Consider the following 17,190-nt stretch of genomic DNA (forward strand, 5'->3'; position numbering starts at 1 on the left):
CCAATGGGGTGCGACTCTCGCGATTCGCGAGATGTGAGTTACTGCGAGACTTGCGCGAGACTTGAGTTAGAATCAAAATGGCAGCTCGGTGAAGGCCGAAATCGGCGAATTTTGAACTTTGAGCGAAGTTTTCGGGGGAAAATAAGGGCGTTGCTCATTTTTTTTATTGGCGCGCCGTGCGACCATCGTTTATAAAAAAAAACGCATTATTAAAATTACGGGCGCATTGCGACCAAATCTAGTCGCAGTCACGAGCCCTGCCATCATGGGGGCAGGGACATGGCAAGTATCGAACTCAGGACCTACTGGTTCTGATTCCAACGCTCTAGCCGTTGTGCCACACAGACACCCCTCACATACATCTATTCATGTGAATATCTAATTTTGTCATTGGTAAACGCAGCCGGAACTGATATTTTATGTGGAAGCGGATATAGTTCAGTTATAAGATGTACATGCTTGATTTAGAAAATTACAGGTTATGTTTACAACAGTCTAAATGGAAATCAGAAGTGTCCCAGCGAGCAGGAATATTATATTTAGATGCCAAATTTTAAAGTGAGAAATTAGTATCCAATTATTATCCATCTTATAATGGCTCATAGTAGACAGATGACAGAGTACAGAAGGCAGTACCTTTTATTTTGACTTTATGCTTGACTGGCCAGGAGTGATCAACATAAGCATACCAGTTCAACCAATTACATGTACTGTCATTTACAGAGTGACTACATTTTACTATCTGAGTATCTGTCAATCTTTTTAGCATTAGTAGGTTTTGATGGAGATATTAATAGCAAACCAAATTTGCTACCATATTTGTATATGGTCTCATCAGGTTAATTAACTACATGAAGATCATATAAATGCGGCCAAAGAATTTTGATTGAAGTTGAAATCTATGGGTAGGAGGTTATGATTAACGTTACTGGGGACACAGTAAACACGACAGATTTGTGACAACACCTGACTACTGGGATACTCCTGAAAAGACAAGCATGATAATCAGGTAACACTAATGGAGTGGAACAGTGCAGGCAGCTATATCACCTGATACATCTTGGCTCATTTGACATTGAAACATGACCTTGCCTGTCAGGAATTCTAAGGATACAATATTCATGAATACGCATCAACTTCTAATACTTCCATCAATACATAACAGTTACACTTCTTTAAAACCATTTTTGTATGTAACCCATTCAGTTTGCAGTTACATGTAATTCTTTTGTTCAGGAATTTCATCAAACTGGGAAAGCTTCAATATCAAACCAGTCAGGGTTAGCCTAGTAGGGTTATCCCCAGAATATGGAATGACGCTGCCGCCCCACTGTACCACTATACAGCTGCATTTCAACTTCACAGTGATTCTCCCTAATAATGTAATATCTCCCTAATCATTTTGCTACTTCATAAAAATTTGTATATGGTGCTAGGCACCTTCTTACAGCACTGATAATACTCTACATTTTGGGGAGAACCCTGCCAGTATAATAAAAAAACATGAATATACTTGTATAAAACTATAAGACTTCCCTTCCAAATGAGACCAAACTGACAGTAGGGCATCGGTTTTAAATATTGCCCAGAAACAAAGTGGTCTGCTCCAAATAGACCGGCCAAATCCTAGTGGCATTAACAAAAGGCCACAGTGGACTTTGATTTCCAACTCAATCAGCCATGGAAACTAAACAATTCAGAATTTTCAACAATTTCCAACATACTAACATGCCTGGGAGGATCAGGACTTTTATAACCTTTGTAGTTAACAAAAGACTGTCGGAAAGTGCAAAATCTTTCTGTCAGTCACTATTCAATAAATCCATGGTCCTTTAAAAGTGCATTTTTTTTTCAATTCTACTGTTACACAGAAAAGGTATGCCTCAAAATTAGACTTTAAATAGCACTAGGGACAATTTTTTCAACGAATCAAGTGAATACACCAAAGAAATATTTCAATTAATAGTCTTCTAATTCAGTCCTGAACAAGGAATTTCTCAAAACTGACGAACAGGGGAATACGTGACTGGTTTACAGCAAACGATGATTGAGGATGCTCCCAAAATCATTCACCCTTTCTACCCTCGTACAGTACTCTGTAGTGCCTCCAGGGCATAAATACAAGTGTCATCTGATGAAACATGAAATGGTATAACAGTTCCTTTTCAAAAATCCATATTCCAACACACACCCCAGGCTAGGTTCATCCTTATAGATTTCTACCTTGCGTATGTACGTGATCCTAATTCAAATTTCCACTGCACAAATTACTGAAAGCGAACACTACTGTATTTCAATTTTACATTACAAGACAAAAAATTCAAATCAATAACTTGTCACTACATCATGCTACCAATTGGTAATATGATAAATTATCTGCAGAATTTTTTTGTCAAGATTTTTGTTCCTTTTAACTCAATGCTTGGTACGAGACTGGAATATTCATGCCAATCATGGTGTTCAAGCTTCATAGGTAATATAGCAATCCATCTATCACCGCTAAAATGCAGCGCACAAAATTGGGAGAGCGCGCAAAGTGATAAGCACTGCAGACAGACAATGAGAATACGGGTCAAATAAAATATTAAACACCATGTTCTCATTTTTCAACAAATCCTACCCATATATTAATGTTCTAATACTTTCCCCAATTTAGGCAAAAATTTTTGAATTTCCCATTCTCCCTTCGGAGGCTACTTTTAGAACAGGCTTAACACTTGAATTAGATGAAAGGTTGTAAAAAAGGGTAATCAAAAGGTTTCTTTGAAATAAATCTGTAGGAAATTGCTAAAAGCAATGAGTTTCAGATTTATTGGATCAAATAATTTGCATGCTTTAATTGCAGTGTGCCCCAGCTAAATCAACACGCACATCACAGCACATTATCCACAGCTAAGTAGGTACATGGAAACCCAATGCTTTTTCCTATCAGAGATGTAGGCACATTCATTATCACAAAATCTGGGGTCACAAAGGCCAAGATGATTAATGTCCTTTTACCCTAGACTGGCTCTAGAAATTTGACCTGTCTCCCCCACAGATGCAGATTAAGGTCCAGGAGAAGTAACCTTCAGGTTCAGCCATTATGTATGCACGACCAGTGGGCATTTTCACAGAGACATCTTCTTTGATGGAATAGGGATGCATTTTGGGCAGTGCAACAGCAGATTTGAAAGAATATTGGTTACTGTAAATGCATTTAAGTTCACAGGGATTTACTTTCGTGGTAGCGGGAAAATGGAGTTTTCGCGGTGGTTTTAAGTTCGTGGTAGCGCCGTAGACTGCATACTATAATAATGGGAAAATGTTTGCGGCGATTTTGTCTTCATGGTGGTCACCGCGAAAACTGCGAACATAAAACTACCGCGAACATTTCTGCATTTACAGTATTTATTCAAAGTGGATTTTTGAAAACCTCCAGACAAATAGATACAAAATTAACAATACACAATAATCACTGATGCTAGTCATACAGCAACATTAAAAGATGAATATGGCTACAAACATGACAGAGAGGTAGCTGTTACAAACAATTCAAGAACCAAGCTGTCCAAACTAAATGTTCATGAAATAGGCAAAAAAAATGCCCCCAGTTACCTACAACGTTGCACAAGACATTTTAAATCCCATGCAAAAGGGTACTTTCCAGACAGAGGAAATATGATACTATATAACCATGTAGGTAAACAAAATGATCCCTTGTCAAATCAAACCATGCTCTGTGACAACAATCAAAGTGCTATAAAGAAAGATGTGTTTTTTCTACAAGAATATCAACTGTTGATAATTAACATGTCTGCACTGCATAACTACACGTCACATACAGTATGCATGTTTCATCATTGCAAACTGTCTCCACAAAAAAAAACTTCTGCATACACAGCAAAATGGCAGGCCTTCAAGTTCATACATGTCCAGACACATATCATATTTATTTGTCTTTTCCTGCATTGCTTATGTTTTAAACATAAACATAACTCATCCATGTGTTCAATTTTTCTCCAGTCATTTTTATGCTGTTGAAGTTCAACAGCATAAAAATGACTGGAGAAAAATTTCTGATACTTCCCTTAAGTCAAGATCTTAGTCTAAGGTACACACCACAAATAACAGTTGCTTCAGTTTATTCTGTATAACAATTAAAACCCTTCTGCACAAACTTGAAAGGAACTGTAGGAGGCAAAGTTATTTAATATTTTCTGGTTTTTAATTCGGAATCCTGTATTACTTCACACCTTACAACTGTCTGACACCAAGGCTTGCACCACATCTATGGCCTGATTTACACATGCTTTTCTGTGTCGACTCCAAATCGCTGACGCTGAGTGCAATTGAGGCTGCTGAGTCGACTCAAAAACGACTGTAAATCAGGCGTATGCGCAAGCACATCTAAGTTAACCCTAGCAAGACTGGGGACATCAGACAATAAACTGAGTATTGAATATGCGAGTCAATGAGTGTCTCTGTTGTATTGTATAGCCGGCGTGAACACCGCACAGTGTAACCAACCAGCATAACTAAAAAATACCGCGAGACCCAAGGTAATTTTCTGGATTTCAATGGAAGATTTATGCAAATTTTCCTTGTGGATTGAAGGTCACTGAATGTAAAATCTGTTCAGCTCTGTGCCTCAAGGGAGGGGGTTACACACATGTACAATCCAGCTTCCCCCTTAGGACATGCAAAACTATATGAATATTCCACATTACTAGTACCCTACAATTAAACACAGAAATTGATAAACAGTGATTCTCATACAAGCATCTACTCTATGCCAGGATGTGTAATATCAGTAATATCAGTATATTCCCTGTCATAATACAAAAACGCAAAAACAAATGATGGAAAAGGAGATAGAATGAGTTGTGAAGTCTTCAGCTATCAATTATAAATGTATTACAACAAAGGGCCTGTCATGGGATACCAACCTTTTTTTTCCAAGTCGAGTTCCTTATAGTTATACACCTGTTTGAATTTTTGACTCTTGAAATAAAATTCAAAAAATGCTACTTTTGATATCTTCTGATCATTATTGTAAATGTAGTAACAATGGCAGGAAATTAAATTGACAAAATGTTAATGGGAACAGGTGTCCTTGGTTAACCTGACAAAATCTTTATAAATTGGCCCTGGGGGATTTAATATCTGTAATCTTACAAATCTACTTCACAATTCACATTGTTAAGTATATTGTACATGAACATTACACTGGTGATCATGATTTAGAATTGTTTGATCTTTCTCATCCACATTGAGGACAAGCTTCTTGCTTTGTAGAGCTAGATTTTAATTACATTTCCAGGAAGCCATGATTGCCTTACAAAATACAAATTACCGAAAAAACAACTTGAATTTTGTTGCATGATGCATTTTGGAGGGTGGAGACCTGTTTCTACCCAAACAGATTTTTTTTTACAAATTCTTTGATTGCAACAAAATCCAAGCAACTCCTCAAAATTTACATACCATACCGAGGAGACCGGTGGTTAGATGTGCGTGCGGTGTGCAGTGGAGGGAAAACGAAAGTGAGAGAGACGCCACAGAAAAATCAAGCATGAAAATACTCTTAAAATGATACCCAGTAATCAATAAAGGTGGGATACTCTCATTTACATACAAATTATTCATATCTTTGGCATAATTTCAGTGTGGATTCACAGTACTTAGAGAAGCCGAGGCATCGTGGTTTGACACAAAATATCGGTGTTTCGAACGTGGATGTCAACGTTTGGTCCGGCGAGCGAACATTTACCTTCAGTTTTCAGCTTCGTCAGCACGTAGATCAGGTAGTTATTGAAGTCTGGATACTGGTTTAACGATTCTAATTTCTGGAACAAAGGTTAAGGATACATTTCTGACCAAACTATTCCATGCAGACGCGGCGTAACCGCCAAAATCTCGACATATCTGGCGTTCTACAAGGTGCAGCAGCACCGCCTTTGGCGCACCAGAGAGATCACATGTCTCATGAGGTCCGGTCTAACGCCTCGCGGACACCCATCTAAGCGAACCACTGGCGACACATCGGTGGTGTCTAAAGGATACTTGTTGTACGGCACGCTGTGTCTCCGTATCTGGAGACTGGGACTCCTTGAGAAGCTGTAGAATCTGTTGAAGACCCGCCGGGTCAGGCTGCCACTCCATTTTGACTGATTCCGGCTTCTTTTCCAAGGATCGAGAAGTGCGCTCACTGCGCCTGCGCACCACAGCTGGATGGTCTCGTCTCGACGTTTATGTTCACCACATTACATGATGGACCGAATGTGGCACAGGTGCTTTGTTGACATTTTCGGAGTGAAAATGCAACCATTTGACGTTAAACGTGAACTTTTTATTTTGTTTTCCCATGCATTTAGCAATTGACACAACATGCATTTTATTTTCACCTTTTGTAATAAAATCTAACCCTTCCATGGTCTCCGAACAGGCAGGTAACAGTATCAATACTGCTTATCATAAACTGTAGGCGACAAACAGTAGCATCCCAGGCTATCTAATAAATTTTGATATTTTAGTGAAGGTTAAAGTGCATATACATGTACCTCTACTACAGGCATTCTTGCCAAGGAAAAAGTCTCCATAAATCATGTCGATGGAGGTTGGACTTCCAGGTAATAAGACACGCTAATTTAATGATATAACAGGACTTTTTTCTGCATACCTGCACTGGTGAAAGTAACTTTTAAAATTACCTGCACCAGACAAACTTCACCTGCACCACTATGAATTTAGCAAGTATGGATCATACTAAAATTGTTCAGGAATCATTGTTATTTTTCTTATATACTTCATAGGTGGTAACAGCAAGGACGTTATATTGGTAACAGTCAATGCATCTGATAACAATACATGTACACCTACATTATAGGACATTTATGTATAAATCCCAGTACATGGAGCAGTACAGGATAGGTGCAGGTAGACACCAGAAATACCTGCACAGCTCCAATTTTACCTGCAGTAACCTGCATATGCAGGTGGTATTTCGAGCCCGGGCTAAAGCGGTTATGTAACCTCCTTGGATATGCCAAGTAGCAATTACTCAAGCAACTGGATAAGATTGTGGAAACAGTTAAGTGTCACTGATGAAAGATAATGGATGTCATCTGAAATGTCTGACCGTTTCCAAAATCATATTCAGTTGCTTGAGTAATTACTATTTGGCAAATCAATAAATCGCTTTGATAATTTTTCTGCCCCCACTAGGTTTACTGCGACAGTAAAAACACCAAGCTAACTTATTCATTAGCTCATGCTTGATTAGAAACTTTAGAATGATAGAAATAGCTAGCTATAATGGAAATTTTATTACCAGTACTCATGAATGTCTAGACTGTTAATAAAAGTTATGAAAATATGCTGATATGAAAATCTGACTGGTATCAGAGATATGGATATCACAGATACAGTTTATGGTGCTGAAGGTATCAAATTACACATCACTACTTTTCAATTTGTGTGCTTATCTTTTTATTCTTTGTACAATATTAAAACAACCCATATTAAAGTAAAGTACAGTAATGTGTTTTTGATTACAAATGTAAGTTAATTGAAAAACATAGTAAAACATCTAAGTTCTACTATCAATCAAACATTTGTAGGTTTGTATTGAACATACAACATATTAACATGTATTCTTTTAAAAAGTTTTATCGCACGAGGGATTTGAATGAATTCAAAAATTTTATCTCATCAAAACTTCATGAATGTCTTCATAGGTATATATACTGTTGATACATCCAGCTTCTTATAAGCAGAAAAATATGCAAAAATTTTATATTAACATCAAGATAGCCAGACAGAAAGCCCAGTCTCAATATATATTGTGCAGGGTTTAACTCAGTTGGTCTGTGCAGGCCCTGGATACATTCTGGCATCCTGGCTAACATCAAGGCCTTATTTCAGTTTCTCATGTTGCCCAGCATCTTTAAGAAACTCCTCCTTTCTTAAGAAACTAAGAAAGTCCTCAGTACTTTTGCAGATCTGTGACCTCTAAGCTCCACATGACCTTGTGGTTGACATGGTTGGTGAGATCCTGGACCTTCACAGCCTTGAGGACAGGTCGGGTGCCACATTGCAGAACATATCCTACCACCATCACATACATGCCTGGGGAGACACACACAGACTTCAATTGCTATTGATACATATGAACTTGTAACATACCAGACCAGTATATACACAATGCTACATATACATATATAATACAACTTTCAATTTGCAAGTATTGAATCATCCAGACCTCTATAACTACACTTAAACATACTGAACTGCACCTTCCCTGCACTTCAACAATGGATAAGCCTCATTACTCAGATCGGCATGGATTTTCAATGACTCAATTACTTGTAAGTGAGGTGAATATTCAAGGTGAATATTGATTTTGTCTGTACAATCCAACAATGACTGGTATTAACAACTATATGGGATAGATATGATGAGAGACAAATCGATAACTCTGTACACATAAATCTATTTTTTTAGTTCTTCAATTATGGCTTACAGTTGTACCTTTATCAAAATTTTTTCTAGCCTTTGGGATACTGTTGATCTGTTCAACTTTGGCCATGCCTTGGCCATCATCCATAGTGAGCCAGTCCCCAGCAACATCACAGTCCACCACAGTACCCTAGAGTATAAGAACAGGAGTTAAAAAATATGGAAGAGAGGAGGAATGGTAGATAAGTGATACAGTATACATTTAACACACGACTGACATGGACCTTAGAGATCACATGAAATCAAGGAGGTTTAAACTATTTAATGAAATGCAGTAAATTTACATAAATTGAGGTTCATGACAATTTAATTTCACAGCTTCGGGAAGAAGGGGAAAGGAGGTCTCTATAGCATCTTTATCACAATTTAGTGATACAATTCAGGACAACACATGTTCGCTCTGTGAATGTGTGTGATGAGTAAACCACAAGCAGAGAACATCATAAATATTCTCAATTCACAGCATGGTGGCAAATTATGATCATACCTGAACCCAGACCAAGTTGACGTCCCACGCTTTTGTAGAGATTGGATTCAGCTGCACATGCCACAAAGTTGTTCCTGCAGCCCCGACACTATTACTTGTACCAGGTGCAAGTTGTGTTCCTCCAGCTAGCTGGGAGATGAAGAGCTTCCTGGCTGGGACTTTCCACTTCTCCCCCATAATATCTGAAGAAATAGTTGGGGAGGGCAAGGAGGTTCCTTGGGGAGGGGGGCTCTGGTTTCGTTTGAAGTCTCAACACACAAGATCAATCACTTCTGCAACCTCTGTAGTGCCACTGAGTTTTCTATAGGCTGTAAAAACTACATACCCATCATAATAGTTAGCTTTATCTACATAGACAACACTATAGTGACGGAAACGAGCTTGGGGTCGTACCCTGTCCCAGAAAACTGCTGCAGTCCCTCTTTAAAAATTGGCGCGGTCTGCAACCTTTGACCTTTCGTACTTTCGGTTGCTTCTGCCACTGAAACGCAATTTTTATGCATAATTAAGGAAAATTATTTATCATCAATGCAAAATCTTAATCTTAGAGCATGTTTGTTAGAATTTATCGCCTTTTTCTCCAATTTTGATTACAAATTTTGGTTACCAGATGTCCTATATCCCATGATGCAGCGCGGTTGGAGTCCTGTCGCCAGGGTGACGGCGGGACGAGAAGATCGGGACGAGCGAAGGTTCGTAATAAAAGTTAATTAACTAGATAACTTGTTTCATTAACTTGTAGAGACATTGGCAGTTGTAACGATGGGGTACTGGGGCCCTTCTGTATCAGCAGTTTGTATCTGATGTATTTCTTTTAGACGTAAAGCGGCTTGTTTTAATTGAATGTTGACACAAAAATTTGTCGATGAGTGGGAGGGGGGCGTTAATACTGTAAATGCATTTAAGTTCGCGGGGATTTCATTTCGCGGTAGCGGGAAAAAGGACTTTTCGCGGTGGATTTAAGTTCGCGGTAACACCATAGACTGTAATCTAATACGATACTACAAAAATGTTCGCGGTGGATTTAAGTTCGCGGTGAAGTGGTCACCGCGAAAACCGCGAACATTAATCTACCGCGAACATTTCTGCATTTACAGTAACATTGCCACAGGTGCAGTATTGTACCTAGTCTTTGCGCATCTGTCATAACTGTGATGTCTTTTAGTCATGTCCAGAAATTTGCAATGTGGGCATTACGTTATGCGAAGTAAATGTAAACTATTCAGAACAAGTAGAAATCTTTATACATTAATATTTCTGTTGTTGATTTTGGTGAGACCATGTAGGAGAGACTTGCCACTTGGCAAACATTCGTTTTGTTTTTGTCAATGTGTAATACAGTAATACACATCCTGATCATTTCTAACATTTGTTAACAGAATTTTGGAGGAGAACGCTGATGATATTCCACTAAAGTGAAATGGCGGATGAAAATAAGGAGCCCGACGCTGAAGAGAAGCCGCGCACCTCGAGCGCCAAGCGCACATCAAGCGCCAAGTCCAAGTCTAGTTCAAAACCAGGCACACCCAAATCACCCAGGAGTCGATCTGGAAGTGCCAAAGCCAAAGGTACTGTTATTTGTGTTTTTGTAGGTGTGTTCTTTTCCTTTCTCCTTCTGTCAGTAGCCAATCAGAGCTCAGGATCTAGATATTAGCTGTTTATATTAATATGAAGAATTTTCACGACTCAGGAAAGTTAAGCTACTTATTTGTTTTTGTTTCATATATTGTCAGGAATACCAGCCACTAATCCATGAAACCGGAGGTAGTTTATGAAATTAACATATAGACTAACATACAGACTACCCTGTTTTCTGCAGCCAAGAAACATGAAGGAGAGAAGAAAGAAGAAGAAGAAGAAGCCAAACCTGCAGATGCAGCTGAAGCACCCCCAGCTACAAGTAAGTAAACAGTAGTTATAGCTACATGATGAAGGATAGACATCCAGAGGTAATACATTATGTCAAATAGCAGGCACTCCAGCAATTGGACGTGATTCTGGAATTACCGTTGTATGGTGTTGATGTGAGAAACACAAAACACACTCAGACACTGCATGACTTCAAAATTAAATGTTAAATCAACTTTGAATAAATGCCTTACAGCTGATTGATGCAGCTCATTATTTGGAGGAATTTGATTATTCTGAATAAACGGATACAACTATTGCCTAGGCTGATTTATAGCAGCTCGCCCAACATCCGCTGGCCTCCTAGAACAGGCAGGGGCCAGTTACAACCCCGGACAGCAGAGATTGTGTTACACAGACTAGCTATTACCTTGGTGATGAATACTTTGTACTTCAAGGGAAAATTAACTATTTGACTATCATATGATGACATGTACTTTGTATTACTCATAGTAGTAGTACTCATATTACTCATAGCTTGTCTCTAATTGGAATGTTTTGAACTTGTCAGTTTCAGCCCCTCCACCCCCTGCAGACATCACAGACCTCCTCCCCATCTTCCTGGCCTCCAAGTCTCAGGAGCTGTTTGACTGCCGTGCAGACGAGGATGTGTCCTCGGACATGCCTTACAAACTCCTCAAGAAGGAGGACATCATTCAGGACATGAAAACCAGGGCTGCTGTTTCTGACTTCAGCCCAGCTAAACAACTTGTTATGGTATGATTTGATAGAATGAAACATTATGTGAAGTCAGTCTTTCGTAAAATACTCTTTTACAACTCTCGCAATAATATTTTACAAGAGAATTACAACTCTTTCATAAAGGTCTTACTTTCTCATGTTAGATGGTGATCTAAAAAGTATTAGGGAAACACTAACTTGCACTATAAAGTCGGAGGAAGATTTTATTAGCAGAAAATATTACTTAGCACTAAAAGCAGAATAAGTATGCCCTATTAAATGTATGATTATTGTAGTGTCCATTGTCCTATTCTGGGTGATGTAATGCTATCACAGATATATTCTGCTTTCTACTTGTACATGTACAAATGTATTGTTATGAGCTTCAATGCCAACCTGAAAAGCTGTATAATATGTTATAATGTTGGTACATCATCAACCAGCTTGTGTCTTCCTGCTAACACCTTCCAATGATGATGTTTCAGGACTATCCAGGAGAGGAACTGCTATTGATCTACGACTATGACTTCAAGTACGGCCAGAACTTCTACCTGATCACTACAGAGGAGACCAAGGACAGGATCTTAAATGTGAGAAAACCTTGTATGAGTGTAAGAAATATCCCTAGACAACTGACAAGAACCCTGTGCATTTCTGTAAGAACTTGTAGTGGCTTATCAGAGTCTCCAAACTGTCTGTTTCCTGTTTGATGGTACCAGATGTAGAAACAACAATGTTTCCTTTAGAAGTTTCTAGCTGCCAGTTGTTGAATCAAATAGCATCTCCCTTTGGAGGTGACACTGATATTGCACATGTGTTAGTGTACTGTTGTTAATCCCTTCCAGCCTCCCAAGGCAGCAGGTGAGGGTGGGGAGGGAGAGGAGGGGGAGGAGGATCAGGTGGTGGAGTACACACCACCTGTGCCGAAGGACTGGATCTCATACGGCAGTGAGAAGGAAATTGCAGAGGAGGCTTTTGGAGAGACTCGTCCCAAGGTCTGACGCTATTCATTGTATCTCTGTTCATGGATGTTTATCTATTGCTTGTGTCAAATAATCAGCATTACTGTGTGTCTAGATTATTTCTTTGACACTTTTTATGTAAAAAAGTTGAGAAGAGGTGGTTGGAAAATTTTTCATTAATTCCTCTGGCTATCTTTTTACAACCTTTAAGTGGCTGCTATACATTGACCTTTGAAAAATTGGTGAGACATTTAAAGGATTAAAACCCATGACATTCCCTGCTCTATTCTGATATGTTGCAATGATTACTATGAGGATAATATAACCCACAGATATTTCTTGCAAATAACATAGACATGTAATCATATTCTTTTCCTGACACTCGTTTTCCATCAGAAAGTGTTCAAGATTGCCAGGCCGCGTCGTGAGTTCGGTGCTCCGGTCAACTTCACGGACCGGGATGTGAAGGACGTGAAAGACGGCTACGTGGAGTGTACGCCGTACGACGACAAGAACTTCTCGCTCCACCTGATGGAACTGGACAAGGCCACCCAAGCCATCGCTACCTGGACAGACTGCTCCAGTCAGACAGACTGGTACGGCACTCGTATCATTTTTAAGGGGATTAGCCAGGGCTGTCTTCAGCTTAAATTTTTTTTCTAACTCATTGTTTGGGAGCCCTTGTTGTTGATTTTCCTGGCTAAATAATACATTTTAAGCTTATGAAACTACATTTTCAACAGTTTTTTACATTTTTGGGATGGATGGGGTAAAATCATTTTTCGTCCCAACAAGCCCTAGGATCAGCACAATTTGGCCCTTTATAAACTTGGCTCAGTCAACTCAGTTTAGGGACCGTACGGCATTTAGCGAGGGGGGAGGGCCGGTCGCCAGGGGGGGGAGGGCCAAGCAAAAAAATATTTTGCCAGGGGGAGGGCCTAGCAAAAAAATTTTGACTTGGGGGGAGGGCCAAGCAAAAAAAAAATAGCTTAGTCTGCCAGCAAAATTTGTCCCTTAAAATCCAAGAAACGGCGTTTCAGAGGCTCAAGATTTCAAAATTTTTCTGGACCTCTGCAAGGGATCGCCCAAGGTCGGCGCTCGGGACACAGTGAAAATGCGAAAGGGAGGGGGCGGGGCTTATGCATGACGCCATCTAAAACCTTTTTCACTTACAGTTATTAAACTCTAGATTAGTCTGCCAGCAAAATTTACCCCTGTGTTATTACCATCAAAATGTAAGAAATGGCGTTTCAGAGCTCGTGGGTAAATATTTGCAAATTCCCTGGATCCCTTTTGACGTGACCGGACTCGCGCCTTTGATGACCGACATCGTGATAATGTGTTTGGAGGGGGATTCAATTTTGTATTTCTAAATTGAAATGCCATTAAAGTTTGCTTTGTTTGTCAGCAAAATATTTCCCTCATACTGAAGGAAATAGCTTTTAAGAGGGTCAAGATTTCAAAATTTCCCCGGACCTACCTTGCGATTCTTTGTGCCTTTGCCGTGCCAGACATGGTGTTCGGAACATCGTTCTCAAAAACTTGAAACCGTCGTATTTTTTTCATAGAAATGTCATTTGACCAGCAAATTTTCCCATAAAAAAGCAATGCAGGAAATCGTGGCAAAAAAGCGTGGCATTTCTAAAAGATCTCCTGCAAGTCTGCGTTCTCACACCCGCCGGCGGCTAGAGAGAGGCGACCGATCTACCCCGCCGTGGGAAAATCAGCGTCGGCGCCCCCCTCCCCACTACAGTTTTGGTTAGTCAAATCGTGCTGTCGTCTTGGTTTTCATTTTTTCCTCGATTTACCGTAAGTTATTACCACCACAGAACCAAGGAAAAGTCCAAAATATATGTAAATTGAAAATAGTTTCCGTCAAGCCGCTCAGGCCCGCGAGCTTGCAATACGTAAATTTAGGGTGCGGGGCGCGCGCCGCTTCGTGGCGCAAATCTGCTAGAAATCCAGATATAAATGCTTTTTAGGTGTTGTTTTAATATCAAAACAATGAAATAGCTTCTGTAAAGCAAATATTTATGCCTCTATGAAGCAGATATTTATCCCTCTAATAAGCAGATATTTTGAGCCATTCTGTTTTCCTTTTTTTTACTAGGGGTGAGAGATCTCATGAAAATCATGAAAAAGTATGACGCAAAGCACATTTCCAAATGGGAGCGCGGTGTTTCATTGGCGTCTTGAATTTTTTTTTCAAAGTTGATAGGAGGGGGGAGGGCCAAGCAAAAATATTTTGACTTGGGGGGAGGGCCTAGCAAAAAAATTTTTACCTGGGGGGAGGGCCTACCAAAAAATTTTTGACCCGACCCTCTGGCGACCGGCCCTCCCCCCTCACTAAACGCCGTACGGTCCCTTAGTACCCTGGTCAGCTTGGCCATGTGTGTAATAGGCATAGGGTTTGGTTGTTAGGCCTTGTTGACCAGAGTGCTGGATTGACATGGTGATACTACACCATGGGCCCAGTTGGTAAAGGACAGAAGCATCTGATATCCTTTTGGAAGCAGTCTGGTATCCTTACACCTGCCATATCTTCTTCTTTCTCTTGCTCCCTTTCTCCCTGTATTTTTGGTGGATACTTGATGAGGCTAAAGGTACGGGATAGGGTAACGACAGAGAATGATATCTACTGGGCTCAAAGCTAATAAGTTTACAACTGTACAAGTGTACAACTGTCCCAAACTTTATGAGAGACTTATTACTACTAGTATCTGTTGTGTTTTGAAATCCTAGTCTAGGGATCTGATGAAACTTTGTGCTGATTAGCCTCAGTGCATGATCTAAATATAGTTCCAATTTGTATGAGGTAATCAATCCTTGCACCTCGGGGAGGAAGTAGGGCAAAGGTTATCCCAGTTACCAGGGCAACAACCACTGCTGCACTTCCTGCTGGTGTCAAGGTTTATCTCAACTTCCTCAAACTCCCTTTTATAAGATAATACTGTGTCTGTCCTGTTCAGTTGTAACATGTACTCATGAAATAGTATACCACCAGTACCCTCCCACACAGGGTGGGCTATGGCGGCAATGCCTTATGATATAGTAAGGTGTGGGAGGGTGACCACCAGAGACATGGACAACACTATCTTGTTGAATCTGTATGTCACTGATTATCAGGTTGAAAAGTGTTTGATTAAGATATGTGACACTGTATATTCAAAGATCACAGAAAGACACCAAATGTTTCGACCTTATCACCTTTTCAAGAAAAGATCCAATGAATATGATTGATGTATGTGTGAACCCACAGGAAGTACCCACGCAATGCTGTAACCCAGTACCAGCCGAGGGAGTTCACAGAGCAAGAGAAGGAAAAACTCTCCAACTCTAATGAAGTCAAGGTCTTCATTGAAGGATCAATTCCAAGGTAAAGACATTTAGTAAATAAAGACAGTAGATAAGGACAGAATATGACATGATGTTAAGTTGTCCAGTCAACATGACTTACCTGTAATACCATAGTAAAATGTTTTGTTCCTCACTTATAGTGCTACTGAGACTTCCCTTTTCTACAAACAAAGATGAAGCCCCCTCACAGTTTTCTAGAAATTGCATGTCTAATGTACAGTTAGAAACCTGTTTCTATGTACATGAAGTCTACTAGATCATAGATGTCATGACATGTCATGTCAAAAAGTCATACCACTAGTAATGCATGTAGATTTCCTCTAACACAGTCTTGTGGATTGCACTTAAGAAATGTTTGAAAAGTTAAACCCCTCTGTCATTGAATGTCAACACCATATTGCTAACACTTAATGCTTACCTTTCCAACCAGATTTGAGCTGGCCTTGCAGCAGAACGAGATAGTAGATGTGTTCTTTGATGACTGGTTAGCCCTGGCCAGCGATGACGCCACGTTCGGTAGCAAGTCGGACGGCCATCTTAAGGAGTACCAGTCCTTTACTGACCTGCAGTTCAGCAAGGATAAAACCATCACATGTATGGACTGGCACCCAAATCTGAAAGGTGCGTTTTCTTCCAATCACTAGTCTACTATTAATCATTACATGATCTTAAAAGTATGTTTTTTCCAGTCTCATATCCAATCGTACATCATCAGCTGAAATGAATGATAATGTTATAATTAAAAATGAATGTGGTTACCAGTATGGATAAAGAGCATGTTTTATGCCCTACCTGTGAATTGATATGTACAGGAGGTAAAGGAAAATTTTAGATAGTCCAATGGGAAACAAGGAAGACAAAGTCAATATAAGGTTGATGCAAATCAATAAGCACCTGTTGTTTGAGTTCAGGAGTCTCACAGGGGCACCAGGTCCCTAGTGCCTGAAAGTTAGATACGAAGGCCTCCTTACTTGTTAATGGTGAGATTTTACATTCTCTCATATACTGGCTCTCTAATTGATGGAATGATTGTTTGACCTTTATAGGTGTGATAGCAGTGGCCTGTTCAGAGAGGCTGACGTTTGACCAGAGGGTTGACAACGCTTCCAAGACGCTGATGACTCCATCTCTGATTCTCATCTGGAGCTTCACTGACCCCATCCATCCGCAGGTAGGGCAGGAAGGAGGGAAGGAATGATAGGACAAAGAAAGAAAATATATATGATACTCTCATATGCAGAGGATTAAATGATAAGTCAGCAGATCAAATGGACAAAATAAGCCAAGTGTGTCTAC

General features: G+C 39.8%; 3 protein-coding genes across 7 annotated transcripts in view; 1 reads left to right on the plus strand and 2 right to left on the minus strand.

The window, feature by feature from the left end:
- The window catches only part of LOC118431865 (transportin-1-like), a 30,877-nt gene extending 24,659 nt beyond the window's left edge, over positions 1-6,218 (minus strand). For all 4 annotated transcript variants that reach the window (XR_004833016.1, XM_035843272.1, XM_035843269.1 and 1 more), the window contains exons 1-2: positions 6,046-6,218; positions 5,753-5,828 (exon numbers count right to left, since the gene is read on the minus strand). Coding sequence is in view for 3 of the 4 variants with exons in the window: in XM_035843272.1 (XP_035699165.1) it covers positions 5,753-5,828; positions 6,046-6,144 (175 nt within the window). In the remaining variant the exon portion in view is untranslated. The remainder of the gene's footprint in view (positions 1-5,752; positions 5,829-6,045) is intronic.
- A 1,074-nt stretch (positions 6,219-7,292) lies between these two features.
- LOC118431867 (recQ-mediated genome instability protein 2-like) lies at positions 7,293-9,448 on the minus strand. The gene is made up of 3 exons (XM_035843274.1): positions 8,987-9,448; positions 8,512-8,629; positions 7,293-8,109 (listed from the first exon to the last, which is right to left on the minus strand). Exons 1-3 carry the CDS (start codon positions 9,161-9,163, stop codon positions 7,967-7,969), a joined length of 438 nt encoding a protein of 145 aa, XP_035699167.1. The 5' UTR covers positions 9,164-9,448; the 3' UTR covers positions 7,293-7,966.
- Positions 9,449-9,600: 152 nt separating this feature from the next.
- Positions 9,601-17,190, plus strand: part of LOC118431864 (WD repeat-containing protein 63-like) — a 17,626-nt gene continuing 10,036 nt past the window's right edge. Inside the window, exons 1-10 of one of the 2 annotated variants that reach the window (XM_035843267.1) lie at positions 9,601-9,678; positions 10,366-10,554; positions 10,806-10,886; positions 11,406-11,611; positions 12,061-12,165; positions 12,421-12,570; positions 12,934-13,133; positions 15,797-15,913; positions 16,325-16,515; positions 16,941-17,065. In XM_035843267.1, coding sequence (XP_035699160.1) covers positions 10,407-10,554; positions 10,806-10,886; positions 11,406-11,611; positions 12,061-12,165; positions 12,421-12,570; positions 12,934-13,133; positions 15,797-15,913; positions 16,325-16,515; positions 16,941-17,065 — 1,323 coding nt within the window. In that variant the 5' untranslated portion in view covers positions 9,601-9,678; positions 10,366-10,406. Of the gene's footprint in view, positions 9,679-9,755; positions 9,779-10,365; positions 10,555-10,805; positions 10,887-11,405; positions 11,612-12,060; positions 12,166-12,420; positions 12,571-12,933; positions 13,134-15,796; positions 15,914-16,324; positions 16,516-16,940; positions 17,066-17,190 lie in introns of those variants that run through there. The other variant, XM_035843268.1, reaches the window with a different exon arrangement.

This window comes from Branchiostoma floridae, chromosome 15 (genome assembly GCF_000003815.2).
Source record: "Branchiostoma floridae strain S238N-H82 chromosome 15, Bfl_VNyyK, whole genome shotgun sequence".
Classification (NCBI taxonomy): domain Eukaryota; kingdom Metazoa; phylum Chordata; class Leptocardii; order Amphioxiformes; family Branchiostomatidae; genus Branchiostoma; species Branchiostoma floridae.